The sequence below is a fragment of the Haemaphysalis longicornis genome, unplaced genomic scaffold, assembly GCF_048455015.1.
Source record: "Haemaphysalis longicornis isolate Haplotype H1 unplaced genomic scaffold, Haemaphysalis longicornis Haplotype H1 scaffold_3, whole genome shotgun sequence".
Taxonomy (NCBI): domain Eukaryota; kingdom Metazoa; phylum Arthropoda; class Arachnida; order Ixodida; family Ixodidae; genus Haemaphysalis; species Haemaphysalis longicornis.
In genome coordinates, this window is record NW_027526335.1 from 117,925,636 (window position 1) to 117,939,972 (window position 14,337).

Sequence of the window (14,337 nt, forward strand, 5' to 3'; positions counted from 1 at the left end):
TTTGAAGTCTCGCACCATCCTCCCCGCCCGTTTCTTGACGTCGGCCGTGAGGACACACTCCGGCGGAAAGTTCACGGGGCTAAATTTAGCGCATTGCTTTTATGTTGAACCCGTACGCACGAAACCACAAGCTGATGGGAAGCGGGCGACAGTCAAAATTCTAGGGATGGCGTGAAAGCTCACGAGTTGGGGTTTTGAAGGCGAACGGACAAAATTTCTGCACGTCTGCTTTAGGGGTCCTGTAATAACGTTTGGTTGAACGCGAGCAATCCAGGCAGCCGTCATTATAGATAGATGCGCGCGACCCTTCGTCGCCTTGAGTGCTACATTTTCCGCGCTTTGACTCGTTCAGATGTCGCCGCGCAGTCTGTGCCCGACGTTACAGCCGAGCCACTCGTAAGTGGGCTGCAGCGAAAGCGGGATGACTGCGGCGTGCGTGTGTAACCCCCTCGGGGTGGGTGGTAGCGGCGTGTTCGCTTCGCGTGTGCGGCGTGCCTCGGCGACACGTGTGACACAACGGCTGAGCGCGCGTTACTAAACCGGGTCGGCCCCCACCCTCTCTCCCTCTCCCGGGCGTGGGAGGGCAGAGGGGCACCGTTCATCACCCCTCGCTTCCACCTGGGTTGCCGCCGTCCGTTTCTATTTAGCGCGCCCCCTTTTATTTGGCCGGCTGGGCGTTTTCCGCGACTTTTCTTCGGTGGAGGAGTCGCCGGTGCTTCCACCGGCGTTCAGCTTGTCGCCGGAGCCGGGCCTCCGGTGTCGACCCCGAGTGCTGCCGCTTGTTCGGGACTGGACATGGGGGGGGGGGGGGGGGGGGGGGGGGTCGGCTCGCGTTGCGAGGTTACCTGTGCTGCCCCTTGCTGGCGTGGCAGTTGAGAAAACGCACCCCTGCCTTTTCTGTCCGCTCGCCTCGTTCGCGCCTTTCCGGGATGTGTGTTTGGGCCACTTGCTTACACCCTGTCAGCGTCGGTATGCGCCATGTGGCCGCGTAGGTGCTTCTAATTGCAACCCGCTGACAGCTGTGTGGGCCCGGTCCGCCCTGCGGTTATCGCGCGCGCGATGCCAGTTGCTATTGCATTCTTTATGCTGTACCCTTCTCTGTCCCCTCGTGCGGGGTGTCAGCTTGTCTGCCGGACTCCGTACGGGTTTTTGTGGACGTCAGACGTTACGCTAGCATAATATAAAACGGTGAAACGGCGCTTTAATGAAGAGACACGAGCGTTATCAACTGAGCAATATTTATTGCTTCCGGAAACATAAAGGGAAAAATATGACGTCAATTCGGGCGTAAAAAAAAGCACGAACAGATGTACAAAGTGCAAGTGCATCTGCTGAGCCATCCTCACTCCAATCACATGTTTAGGTATCCAAGTTCCTTCTCGTACAAGGCTACCGAAGGGGGGTGCGCAATAGGTATCCTCGGTAGCCACTCGCTAAGCAGCCTCCAACTCCCCACACCTGCAGCATAATTGTGCTGAAAGCATCGCACCTGGAACTACTAAACCAGTGTTGGTGCCCTTGGCCCTCGTCTGCCCTGCGCCACAAGATGTCGTCCAACTGCGCGTACCCTGAAGCCGCTCAACATTATTACGCAGTAGTAGTTTGTCTTCCTGAGGCGTGCATCGTTCAGTACGGGGCTAGTGCGACTCAGTCCGGTGGCTTCCTCTCCAATGAAACTTTCTCCTTTCACCGCGAGACAAGCTCGCCTGAGCATGACTTTGCCCATCGGCTGACGAACTGCATGCAGTCTTGGAACACGGTACCTGCCCAGGAATACACATTTCGAGGGTGCTGTGCCAAGTAGTGCGTGTGGTAGCTGTATCCGTACCGCGCCATTTTTTCTTCGGCTGACGAGTATCTTGCCCGGCGGTTCGCAACAATGAATTTCGGCCCGCAGTAAGGCCGCAATCCATTGCGCGGGCTCTTTGGGGTGCTCTCGGATTAGTGCGAGAAGGCGCGTGGTCGTGAAGCCGCGTACCCGTGTGTGTACGCCGACGAACTGGGTCCCCCTTCCGTTCTCGCCGTGGTGTCTTGTCGGCTCTCTACCGTTCCGTCTCGGAGTGCTATTTCTGCCCAGCGCTTGTTTCCCCGTTCCGCGGAAGCCCGGGTGTCCGCGTAGTCAGTCACGCGACGATCACGCCGATGAGGCGGTCACCTGCGCCCGCTTTGGGTGCCGCGACTTTTCCCGTACAGCAGCAGAAGCAGCTGGGGACTTGCGTGGGAGGAGAAAGCTCGATCGACACTAGGCCGGCTTTCTACCGGGTCACTGCTTGCTTAACCGGGGACTCCTGGCCATGGGGGAAACGCGACGTCGCCCATTCTGGAGCATTATGCGGCAGTAGGCTCCTGGCGTTTCTTCAGGGGCTAATGCTCGAAATAGCGCCGTCTCTTTCTGAATGCTCGAGGTTTGTCGCGGGGGCAGTAGGGTGACGTATTGTTTCTCTCACCGGAGGACCTCTATCTCTGCCCGTTCGTTGACTCGGCGTCGTCCGGAAGCGCGGTTGTGGTAGGGCCTTCTCCGGAAAGGGTTGCCGCCGCACCTTGCAGCCCTCGCGGGGACGCGGTGAGTCAAGGCCGCCGCCCCTGCCGCGGTATGTCGGTGACGCGCCGAGCCGAATGCCGTACAAGGGGGACGCCGAAGTCGTGTCTTTTTTTATCGGATGTTTAGCCGCGGACTGAAGCCTCTGTTTATCTGTGTGGTCGGCAGGGGATCGCCTGCCGACCACGCAGCGCCGTTCGCGGCCGCCTCGCTTATATTGCCGTGACGACGTCCCGTTAGATTGCAGTGCAGTTTCGTGCTTCCGGAGCCTTGAATTATTGTTCCCCCTGCTTCGGCGTACAGGATAGGCGTGCCGCTAGCAGTCGGTCAAGCTTAGCCGCCCTGCGGACTTGCCGCAATGAGTCGTCCTAGCCGGCGTCCGCCGGCGAGGATGGTGCGCGGGACACGAAACATTTGAACGCAGCCCCTTTTCGCGCCCGAGTCAAACGAAAAACTCTGGATGTGGTGCACGCGTTTGGCATGGCGTGTCGGGGATGGCACTCGGGTTGTTTTAACCTACTGGGTGTCGGCGTCGCGTGCAGTAGGCGCGGTTTTGGTTAACCGGTTCTAACTTGTGGGTGGACGGAGCCTGGCTTCCTTTATAAGGACACGCGGCTGCCCATGTATGACGGCGCGCACTCCGTCGTCGCTGCAAGACGTGCTCGCACTGGAGGGAGGAAACGTCGTCCCCCGTGGTCAACTCGTTGTGTTGCGCAGCCGCCCTCTGGCGACAGGGCCATTGTTACCGTTACCCCTGAGGTCATCTCAGACAGCCCGTGAGGTGGACGAGCTGAGTACCACTGAGCAAGCACGCCTGTCGCTGTCCGATGCATTAGCAAAAGCACAAGGTGCAATACGGCACCCTGCTGTCCGCAGGGTGCCGTATTTTCACCCTCTGCTTCTTGAATGTAAAACATTTTTCGGGGCATTTGCGGAAATGTCCGTTTCAAACTGCGCGCCAAAATTGTCCGGTTTTGGGTTCCTCCGCGTCTGCAGTGTGATCGCCAACCGCGGCGAATGTGTTCGTGATAGTTCTGTCTGGAGACCGCGCAACATGCACAAGAACTGTGCTGCGACTCGGCTAGACGCCACCAGGTCGGTCTCGAACTTGGCGCCGTTACGGTCCTCGGGTTGCGGGAGCCACCTGGGGTGGAATGCGCATGATCTCGAGTAGTGTGCGCAGAAAGGAAGTTGCGCAAGGAAGCACGCTTACTAGCACTACGGCCTGCGGTTCTTCCATTCGACGCACTCCTCTCCCTTATCTGTGCGGCGCTCGGCGGGAAAGGCGCGATTCTGGGAAAAGCGGCGAGTGCTGGCGCGGCGGCGGCGGCTGGGGAAAGCTGGTCGTCGTCGCGAGCTTCTCTAGGTGGAGGCCGCCAACGTCACATCTATTATCGCGCTCCTTGCGCTGCCGCGCGCGTTTCCGCTGTCGTCAGTCGGCCCTCCCGCGCGTGTTGAGAAATGGGGCGAGCAGCGCCGCCGCTCATGCAAATGCGATTCGTCTTGCGGGCGCCCCTCTGAACGGAAGACGCGTGGCGTAGGTGCCCTGCTCACGGCACGTGCATTGCTCGTGAATGGCGTCACTTCCGCTAGTCGGGTCGTGTCAACAAATAAATGCCGGCGGACGGCCGCGGAATTTTTTCCGTCCCGAGTGTACCAATTGGTCAATGCGGTGCGCGATCCCAATCTCAATCAACATTGCTTCTTCCTCTGCGAGTGCCCCTCCCATCATCCCTTTCTGCGAGTTCTGTTCCATTGCTGCTGCTCTTTTATCCCGGCGGTAATCTCTGGGCCGAGTGGTTTGTTGTGGGCCGCAGGTGCTTTTCTAGCAGCTTGCATGGTTGCTGGGATTATCGCTGTACCTTTAATCTGCTAGCTCGTCGTTGCCGTGCGCGAATTCCTGGCGCGCTGCGAGTCTCCCCTCCCCGGCGTTAGCTCTCTGCATGGGCTGGCTGCCCAGGGCGGCCGATTCGAGTGCGCGCGGTGGGGAGGGAACGAGGGTGTTGATTGGCTCGACGGCCGATTGGGTCATTAGCCTGACCCCTGGGCAGACGTCTAGACGTTATTTTTTCCTTTCCCCCTGCTGCATTTGGTTCGCGCACTTTCGCCGCGTCGGCGTCAGCTGCGGCCGCTCTAGGGGGTCTGAGAAAAGCCTCGGGGGGGGGGGGGGGGGGTGTAAAGGGCGCCCACGTCTTCGCGCCATCTCTGCGGGCGGCGTTGAAGGCTGAGCTCGTGCGCTCCTCGTTTGCCGAAGTGGCGATTGTGAAGGCCTTCTCCGCTTGCTTCTTTGCGAGGCACACGGTTCCTGCCCTCTGAACATCCCGGATCATTTTCTGCAGATACTCTGCGAGGTTGTAGGGGAATTCTGGCTTTTGAAGCGTCGGCGGGTGAAACTTCACTTTTTTTTCCCCCCGTCTTCCGAGTGACTGCCCCTCGGGCAGTCCTCGGTAGTCTTTTTAGGGGTGAGCGGCCCGGAGCGAGGGCTCGTCTCTAATCGAGTAAATGTGTATCGCGAGGGCGCTGATCGATTTCTGTGTGCCGCGCTCATCCCCTCGGGAAGCTTCAAGTGCCGCCGTGTCCCCGAGGAAGCAGGGGCCACATCGAAGAAGCAAGCCTGGCCACCGCTAGGCTTTGTCGCGTGAACAGGAGCTTGTCGGTGTTCGGTAACCGTGGAAGCACTCGTCTGCGCGCGGTTGTGGCCGTCTTGGCCGCTATGCCGAGCCGTTTGTACTTGCCGCCTGGACTGGTAGCTCTCGCGCTCCGAACTCCTTCCCACCGACCCCTTTGAGCAGTCGCATGTGTCGAGAGGCGCTTGCCGGCTGGTCGTCCCGTTGTTGTTTGCTCTTCCCGGCCGTTTTCAGGAGTAATCTGGCGGAGGTCGGCGCCTTCCCATCGTGCGGAAGCCGCGTGGGTATTGGCCTCGAAAGAGAATTGCCGCTTGCGTGCCTGTCCTCCTCCCAGCGCCGTTGTTTCATCTCTGCCGCTTCGTACTCGGGACGGTGTTAATGTCGGCCTTAATTGAACTGCTGAATGAAAAAGCTGGTCCATTGTGGTCCTTCGAGCGCAACACTCGATCGTGGGATTGCTCCGCGCCCAGGGGACGCACCCTGCCCCGCCTGTTTCCATACCGACGTAATTCCTCTGGTCGCACCATAGCCGAGTTGTGGTGGTGCAATAACAGGGCCGTCACGACCGAGGCTGTCGACGCCGCCTGGTTTGCGTTTGCCAATGCAGCGTGCGGCAAGCTTGTCGGTGCATGGACATCGCCCGCTATCAAATCCACATTCTCCACTTTTTTTTTTCTAGCATGCTGGAAAAGTTTTAGGCCATTAGCTTTTCTGAAAGACTTCTCTTAAAGGCTTTTTTTGGGCTACTTCAACCCGGAGATTTTGGTCTGTCTGTCCTTCGATTCAACCTTCGGGCCTGCGAAACGGTAACAATTCGTTGAAACGAAAAGTCTGTAGGCAAAACATTTCCAAACCACAAAAGCTGGTACGGGGGCGGCAGAATATCGTTTTTCGACATTTGTAGCGAAGGGGGCAGGTACACGCCCCCCCCCCCCCCCCCCACTTTCTTTGTTGTTCCGGGGCTTACATTTGGCATATAAATTTTTACTGGAACAACGGTTAACAAAATCCATCCTTGTTGGTAGCCTGTATGGTACACGTGGAATAGGAGGGTAGAAAATATAAGACGCGTCTGAACCTAGCAATCGGTACACGGGCCACGTTATTACGACCCTTTGAAAATACACATGAAGGCGCGTTTTAGTGTGGAACCCAGCAGCTTTTTGCTCAAACTGAAAGCGATTAAGGAAAACGTGCCTGCTCCTTTAATGACGTTTTCGTTCTGACAGCGCGTAAATTCTAGTCCGGGGCATGACCACACAGAATCTGCCTATCGTCTACTACTGCTATGAACCAAGATTGCGTGTCTCCGATGCCGGCTTCTGCACCAAACGACTACTATGCAAAGCGCCCCCTCTCCCGATTACGGTACAATCGGGAAGATTGTAGGATGTGTTCGGCGTACCGGGAAGTTCGATTTCTTGGGGCCATAGATTCCGTGTTTCACTTCGTTACTTCCGTTCTTTCCTTTTCGCCCCCTCCCCCTTCCTCCAGTGCGCAATGGTGTCGGCTTACGCGATCGTGTCTCCCGTCGACACCGAAACGAGGCAGTTCTGATACTGTTCGTCCCTTTTGTAAACAAGTAGACCGTGGAGCCGTGAATCGGGCCGAGTGCAGGCTAAGCGGCCACAAAATTGGCTGCCTCGGTGTCATTAGCGCTGACCAGGTACCGCCGCCTCTCCCCCTCCCGGGAGTGCCGCTTTAAAAAGCCGGCCGACAGCGGCGGCCTCGCACGGCCGACTCCCGGGCGCGCGCACCGGCGGCTCGGAAGCGGCGTGGGTATTCGGAGAGCGATGGTGGGGGGTGGCCGCGCGCGAACGACTCACTCCGGCGACTCCGGCGCCGTTTCGGCAAGGGGGTGGGCGTGGCGGGGGGCGCCCGCCGGCGCGGCCTTCCTCCTTGGCGGCTGCCTTCCTCCCTCTCCCCGGAGCCTCGTCTCCCTCCCTGATGAATCCTTGGCCGGCGCCCCGGCGCTCGATTCCCGTCCGAGGTCCCGAGCGTTATCGATTTCTCGCCCCCGGCCCCGGGGGCTTCCCGCACCTTTTCTCTGCGTGTGCGCTTGCTTCCGTCCGGCGGCTGGGGAAGTGGCTGGCTGCTGTTCCCCTCTCCCTCCCGCTGCCGCTTGGCCGGTTCCGCGTCGTTTTCGTGCTTTTTTTTCTCCTCCGGCGTGTGCTGCTGCTGCTGCGGCTGGCTGGTGCGGTGCTCACCTTGCGGTCTTGGCCCCGCGTGTTTCATGAAAAGGGGCGACGTTTCCCGTGGGTCGTAACCTGCTACCGCGTTTTCACGGCCCCGCCCCCACTTCCCTTGTGCGCTTCGCTCGCTGCGCGCGTGCAGCCTCTGCGGTTATCGGGACCGGAGGGCAAGGAGCGGTGGGACCTGGGAAAGATTGTTGCCTTTTTTTCTTTTCGGGCTTTTGTGCCCGGAGGGAGCGGGCACGAGTGCTGCGGTGGAGCAGCTTGCTCGTTCGTCGGTAATTTTAACGCACAGCGGAAAGTGCGCCGAGTGATTTGTATCATTTTGCTACGTTGCTTTCTGGCAAGGGCAATTTCCAATCGGAAGGTTCAGTTCAAGTGTCTTGCGGTCGTCGTGAAAATAAAGGGTGGGTGGAGTGGCCCCCAGAAGGGTTTGCACGCGATTGTCACGAAGCAAACGCACACATCTTGTGCATTGTAGGGGCATTGACGTGATGGGATGCCTGAATTGGGATTGGCCAGGCACAGTGCACCAGAACTGCGGTGGTGTTTCTGAAGCTGCAAGAGCGCATGAAAAATCTGCCTGCAGCAAACTAGTTATATCCAGGTTAATGCAGGTGATAAATCTATCATACGCTCGTTGATTTGAATTGTGTGCAGCAGCACCACAGTTGCGCTAGGGGAACCGATTTTAAACGTGGTCTTGCCACTCTTCCAAAGAGCTGGCAACTGTGGCTTCGTGGTGCGAAGCATCCGGGCCAATAGCTTGGGTGTGTGCATTAAGGGATCAGAGGTGGTAGCAATGCAGGCGTAAAAGAATTGCATTCCACTGGCCTTGTTGAAAGAGTTGTGGAGTTGGCAAAGGGGCTGCAATTTGGCATTGCCGCAGCCATTGCAACGTCTTCACTTCAGCTTCTTGCTGTCTGCTGCACTTTAGACGTGTTGTTGCACTGTTGTAAAGGCCACAATTTTTTGAGTGCCGTAACGCAACCCCCTCTCCCCCCTCTTCCTTGTCCACGCAGGGTCTCCTAGACAAGTATCTGATCCCCAAGGCGAGTAACGCAGAAAGCAAAGTGTTCTACCTGAAAATGAAGGGCGACTACTACAGGTACTTGGCAGAGGTTGCCACCGGCGAGCAGAGGAACAGTGAGTGCGCCCGCTTCCTACTTTTACTTAGATTGCCTTGGCAGGAGGGGTTTTATTTTTATTACAGCACCCTCAGGGCCTTTACGGTGTTAGAGGGGGGTGGGTACAGTGCATGATACGGGTAACAGTGTTGTACAGGCAGTGAGTGGACAAAATAAATTCACAAACCAGGTGACTGCAGTACATATAAAATGCATTTTTGAATGATGCAGGATCTTTCCTGTGGTATTACTGTTGCATTTTGGGCAGAATTTGCATTTCACCCAGACGACCACATTGCCACCTTTGTAGATTTTCTGGCAAGTCAAGCCATGTTTCAGTCTGACGCTACCTTTGTGGAGCGGTCTCCTGTACCAGCTTTTTTCGAAGTTTGCAGCGATGCAGGCACACTGCTTAAGATTTTATTTATTGTGTGACTGTTTTTGTTACCTTTCTACAGTGTGGCTTGCTTTAAGATGTCTGCTGCAGTGTTCTTGCATCTAGTGACGGGGGCTGTGCTGTTACAATTCCTGCTGATTCGGACATCTAATTAGACTGCTTCCTAAGCTGTCCATCATTACAATTTCGAGCGCAGCTTTAATGGGGCAGTTGTGCTGGCAAAGAGGCTACTGAGCCATTCAGGCACTGCCCGCTTGGAGGAGGTATTGTGGGATCTTTTCTGTGCCCTAGTGGGTGTCATTGACAAGGGATTTTTGCCACAATTTATAGCAAGTTGCATTTGAAAATATTTGCCAGGAAAATTTGTGTGGGGAACAGGAAAAGTTGTGTGCGTGGTAGCCGGCAAAAGTCAAGGTCACAGTGAAGAGGCTTGCGGCTTGCATTTGTGGCCCTCTGTTTCCACAAGCATGATTATTGCAGTCTGCCATTGTGTTGGGGATTTTTTTGGTTCTTTAATGCTTTCAGTGGCAAAATGAGCGCCCATTTCAGCTCGTATTGAAACTTGCATTGCGGGGTGTAGATCCAAAAAATTGTGATAAGTATAGTGATTGTGTGAGGTGCATTACATGCACACATCATTTCGTAAAGTAATTCGTATCAAAATGGCTGAGTGGTCAACATGTGATGGCAACTGTCTTTGTCGCTAAAACGCACGCAAGTTTTCTGGTCTGAAGAGTTCGCTTACATTGCAACATTACGGTTTAAGTGTTTGCACCATTAAAGCCCAGCTGCTTTCTGAATAGGGCAGGTCCAGTCTAGTGGCAATGTAAAGGTCGGCTTCATTTGCAGGTGTGCAGACAGGCTGCGGTAGAACGCCACGAGGTTACTCTGAACTTTGCGCGAAAGGTTCTTTGCAAATGTGTGCAGCTTCAGCCGCATAAGCAGGAACTTTAGCCATAAGCGTTGCATGCAGATTTTTGTGGGAAATGCTGTCTTTGCATGCTGAAACTGCTCATGCACGCAGGGCGATTGCGTAGGCAACGTGCTTAGCAACTTGTGCGATTTAGGTTGGCGATTTCAAGTCCCGCCTGTGTCGGGGAGTGCCTCGGGATGGAAGTGTCAGCTTTGCATAAACCGGCGTGCGGAGGGAGATAGTATGGCAGCAAGGATGCGACGGTTTCAGTGCAGTTTGCAAAAGGCTGTTGGACACTCGGTGGTCAGGTTACTGCACAGTAGTATCTTCGTTCGCAATTTTGTCTTGTGTGTGTGCTTGGGTTTAGCTCAGGGATTGAATGCTTTCAAGGGATGGTATTTGGTCATGTTTAAGCGGTTGTGTGCATCAGCCACTTCCCCCCCCCCCTTTTTTTGTTTTGTGGAGCTGCGTCATGGTTAAATGAATCCCACTGTGTTAGCATCGTGCGCCTCAGCTTGAGCAGTGTGCCAGCCGCGTTTTTTAGCTGAGGGGAAAACGTCGGTTGCTTCCGCTGCTGGGAGCAGTCATCCCCCGTGAGTGTGGTAGTGGGTGCTTGATGTGTCCGTGTGTGTGGTCTGCGCGTAGGTGTGGTGGAGGAGTCTCAGAAGGCCTACCAGGAGGCCTTCGACATCAGCAAGAGCAAAATGCAGCCCACGCATCCCATCCGGTTGGGGCTGGCCCTAAACTTCTCGGTATTCTACTACGAAATACTGAACTCCCCCGACAAGGCCTGCCAACTGGCCAAGCAGGTACGCAGTCTTTCTTCCTCTCTCTGACCTCTGTCTCTCTCTCCCCCTCTTTCCCCCTCCTCCTTCCTCGGCCAAAACTACCGTGCTGCAAGGTGTGGTGGAGGAGTCCCAGAAGGCGTACCAGGAGGCCTTCGACATCTCCAAGGGCAAGATGCAGCCCACGCACCCAATCCGGCTCGGGCTGGCGCTCAACTTCTCGGTGTTCTATTATGAAATTCTCACGGCCCCCGACCGGGCGTGCCACTTGGCCAAGCAGGTAACGGGGGTTGTTGGCTGCCTGTGTCTTTTGCCATGCCTTCCTTTGGTGTTGCCACTGCTGCTGCTGCTGTCTGGCCGTTTTCGGAATGAGGCACTCTATGTGTAGTAGTAAGCTGACCTCCCGGTAATCATCTGGCCTGTGTACTTTACTAACTGCATGCGTGCGAGCTAGCTGTTGGAGGGCATTGCAAAACCGAATTGGTGGGAATCCCATGGCTATTATCGTAGCCGTGTTGCCAGCCGTTTTTTTTTTTTTTTTCTTTTGACAATCGAGAGCTTCCTAACATTTCTGGCGTCTGCTCGAAACACGTCGGAAATCTAATGAATAAAAAAAATGCTGGCTGCAGGAAAAAACCTGCCAACTTTTTTTTTTTTATTAGAAAGCTAATATTAGTTCCTTCATGGAATTTCGCAATGTCTGTAGCCAGCAAGTTGAGCAGATTTTTTTTTGTAGGGTCTTCTCAATATAAGTTCAGAGAAACATCGCTGTACGTTTAAATTTCTGTTCAATCATTCAGAACCAGTGTTCAGCCCATTGGCAGGGGCATAAAAGGCATGGCAAAAGAACGTGGCACGGTTGTGGCTTGCTTGGCCAAGTAGTGTGCTGGAGTGAGAGAAGAAAAAGGCAATCTTCCACTCGTGGCTCTGCATTACAATGTTTGAACATCGCAGAGGTTGAAACTGTGTTCTTGCCGGCATTGGGTGTGTTGTGCCTGGTACTAGAGTGCATTCTGTGACAGAGAATGTCCTCGCTGCGTGCACGAGTGCATTTTTGGGATCTTGCAACACAGTGTGGCACTTTTGCTACTTCAGTTGAGCAGATTTTGCCAAGTTTTTTTTTATGGCCATCTTGCAGGGCATGCGAGGAACTTGTTCTACACCACTCTGGAGTAGTACGCTAGTTAGTTCAATTTCTAGGGTTTGGTGAAATCTGCTTGCCTTGTGGCCTGCTATCAAGGGTGGAATCCTTGGCATATGATAATTTCAGTACAACGAAGGGAATTTTGAACTTCAACCGGCGTTATTTTCCTGCACTGTTTGCCGCCATTCTCATTCCCCTACTCCACCTTTCTGTGCGGGTTTGTGGGCAAGCCAAAAGAGGCAAATGTGTTGCCCTCATTTCGCACAGCCATTTTAAATAGCACTGTCACGGCAAGTTACTTTTAATTACAGTGTTGAGGTCAAAGCATTCCTTTATGTCAAACTCGTTTTTTAAAATATGCGCGCAGTGTTGAAGATTGCCATCAGATATGTGGCATTCCAGGGGTATGTAATGGTATGTAATCTCGCAACCAAAAGGGTGTACCCTTGCTATTTAGCTTGGGATATCTCCTGGAGTGCCATTCTGTGTTCTACCACATTAGTCTGAGCTGCTTAGTCATTTCCTGAATTCAGCTCATTTACCACAGTATGACCTGTCGGAACTCTGCGACGTTGCTCACTGGAGTGACGGCCTAAGGAATGCAGTCGCTAGGCACGAGATATTCTGGGAATTTGGCAGATGCTTACTGCATGAGCACTTCAAAAAATAGTCGCCTAAGCTGCTTGAAAGGCTAAAATTAAATATGTAAACTGGCAATACATTATAAACTTGCATTTCTTCCCTTGGCAGAGTGATCTGGAGTGTTAGATCCATTGAAATTCACAAGGTCAAATCTCGGTTGGCAGACAGTGCTTTTTTTTTTTAAGTTGATTTATTTGTTTTTGGGCAATGTTTTCTTCACTGAATTCACCATTTCGGCACTGAAATGTTCACTGCACGCGTGCTGCGAACTTGCTTGTGCAACAAACTGGCACTGATGCGCTGTGGAGTTCTCTTGTTGCCATAAGTGCAAACTGTTTGCGGGCACAATCCTGAATCAGCCGACCCTTGGCCTGATACGAACACTCCTCTTCAGACGCAGGCAAGCTCCGAAGGGGGGGGGGGAGCGCATTGCATTTGAGTCTCCGGTGACATGGAGGGCATTCATCCACTGCGTTTGCCTCGGCTAGTGATTGCTACGATTCCTGGCCGTGCTGGTAGGCTTATCTGACACATTTCACAGCCAGCAACACAGAAGTGCAGTATGCAGATTACTGAGATATCGAGACTGCCCAGCCGACGATGACATTCCTAGGATGCCAATCATATTGTTTTACAGAACCAAAAGTGGTTTGAATTCTAATCTTGGACATATCCAATCACAGAATTGCATAGCACCTTGTATTGGCATCCTGCTTTAGTTGGTGTGGCTGCCACAAACCGCGTGTGATAGTTTTTCTTCATTCAGGCATTATAAAATAAATACCACCTTATCGACTGGACAAAGTGTGTCTGTCAACACAGTGCAAGCAAAAACAGGCTTGAGAAATTCACTTCTGTCCCTTTAATGTCTAGGCTATTTTTTGTTACAGTGGTAGTTTGTCGACATTCTTTTTACTGAACAAGTCTTTACTTTAAAGGGGTACTGACACCAATTTTTGGCGTTAATATTGTCGCACAGTTTGCTTCCTTTACTCGGCAGAATACCCTGGCTTAAGGGGGGACGTGGCTTTCAAAATCAACTTTTTTATTTCTTTGTGGATTTTGATGAAAATTGGCACAGCAACTGTAAATGCTTCCGTGATAACACCATAAAAATTTCAAGCTAATATTCTGAAAACTTTTTTATGTATTAAATTTTCTTTCTGTTCCGCTTGTACCGAGCTTGAGCGGCTTATAAAACATGGTAGCAAATTTGTTCGAAGTGCTTTGCATTCCCAAATGAATGGACGAGGTCGTGACAGTTTTAGAATTTTTTTTTTACAACACAATGTTTTTTAGTTTTCATTTTTTTAGAGGTTAATGTGCAATAGGCATGTTGACTGTGAACGATTATGTGAATAAAAAAATCACAAAAAACAAATCTGGAAAACCAAGAGTGTCACGACCTGAACTGTTCATCAAGGAATGTAATGCAAGAAACGGAATCAAAATAGACCCAGCGGTCACAAAGAAATCCCTGGTACAAGCGACACAGGTGGCAAAAAAAACTGTTTTGAGAAAACGGCTTCCAAAGTTGCAACATAGGTTTCACTTATCAAAAGTCGTCACGGTTGTAGCCTTTCATGTCCTTTTGAACATGGGGCTTCTGGAATGCCTTGCCTTGAAATTGGAGTGCCTCTTACAGCCTTTCTCTTTCCAGAAAATATCATTTTCAGCTCCTCTGTGAAGAGTACATACCCCACTTTGCAGATCAAATGAAGGGGGAGATAGGTTTCAATGGGCTTTCAATGCAAAGTAGGTTAGCTGGTTGGCTGTATCGCACTGAACAGCCTCCTTTTGCAGTGTTGTCACCATGGCAACAAGTTAAGCATTTTTTTTACTTAAATTTGAACATTTTTGGCTTTTTTTTATGTTTTATCATCTTGCCTGGCACAGCAACTTAGTACTCATACGTGCAGGTGTTCATTGCCAAAAGTTTGCATACCACAAGGATGAAAATGAGCTACTTTG

At 53.0% G+C, this 14,337-nt stretch overlaps 1 protein-coding gene across 7 annotated transcripts in view; it reads left to right on the forward strand.

The window, feature by feature from the left end:
- LOC144175032 (14-3-3 protein zeta) overlaps positions 1-14,337 on the forward strand; it is a 274,073-nt gene that overhangs the window by 17,009 nt on the left and 242,727 nt on the right. For 5 of the 7 annotated variants that reach the window (XM_077704062.1, XM_077704056.1, XM_077704054.1 and 2 more), the window contains exons 3-4: positions 8,381-8,504; positions 10,441-10,604. In XM_077704062.1, coding sequence (XP_077560188.1) covers positions 8,381-8,504; positions 10,441-10,604 — 288 coding nt within the window. Of the gene's footprint in view, positions 1-8,380; positions 8,505-10,440; positions 10,605-10,696; positions 10,861-14,337 lie in introns of all 7 variants that reach the window. The other 2 variants (XM_077704055.1, XM_077704058.1) reach the window with 1 other exon arrangement.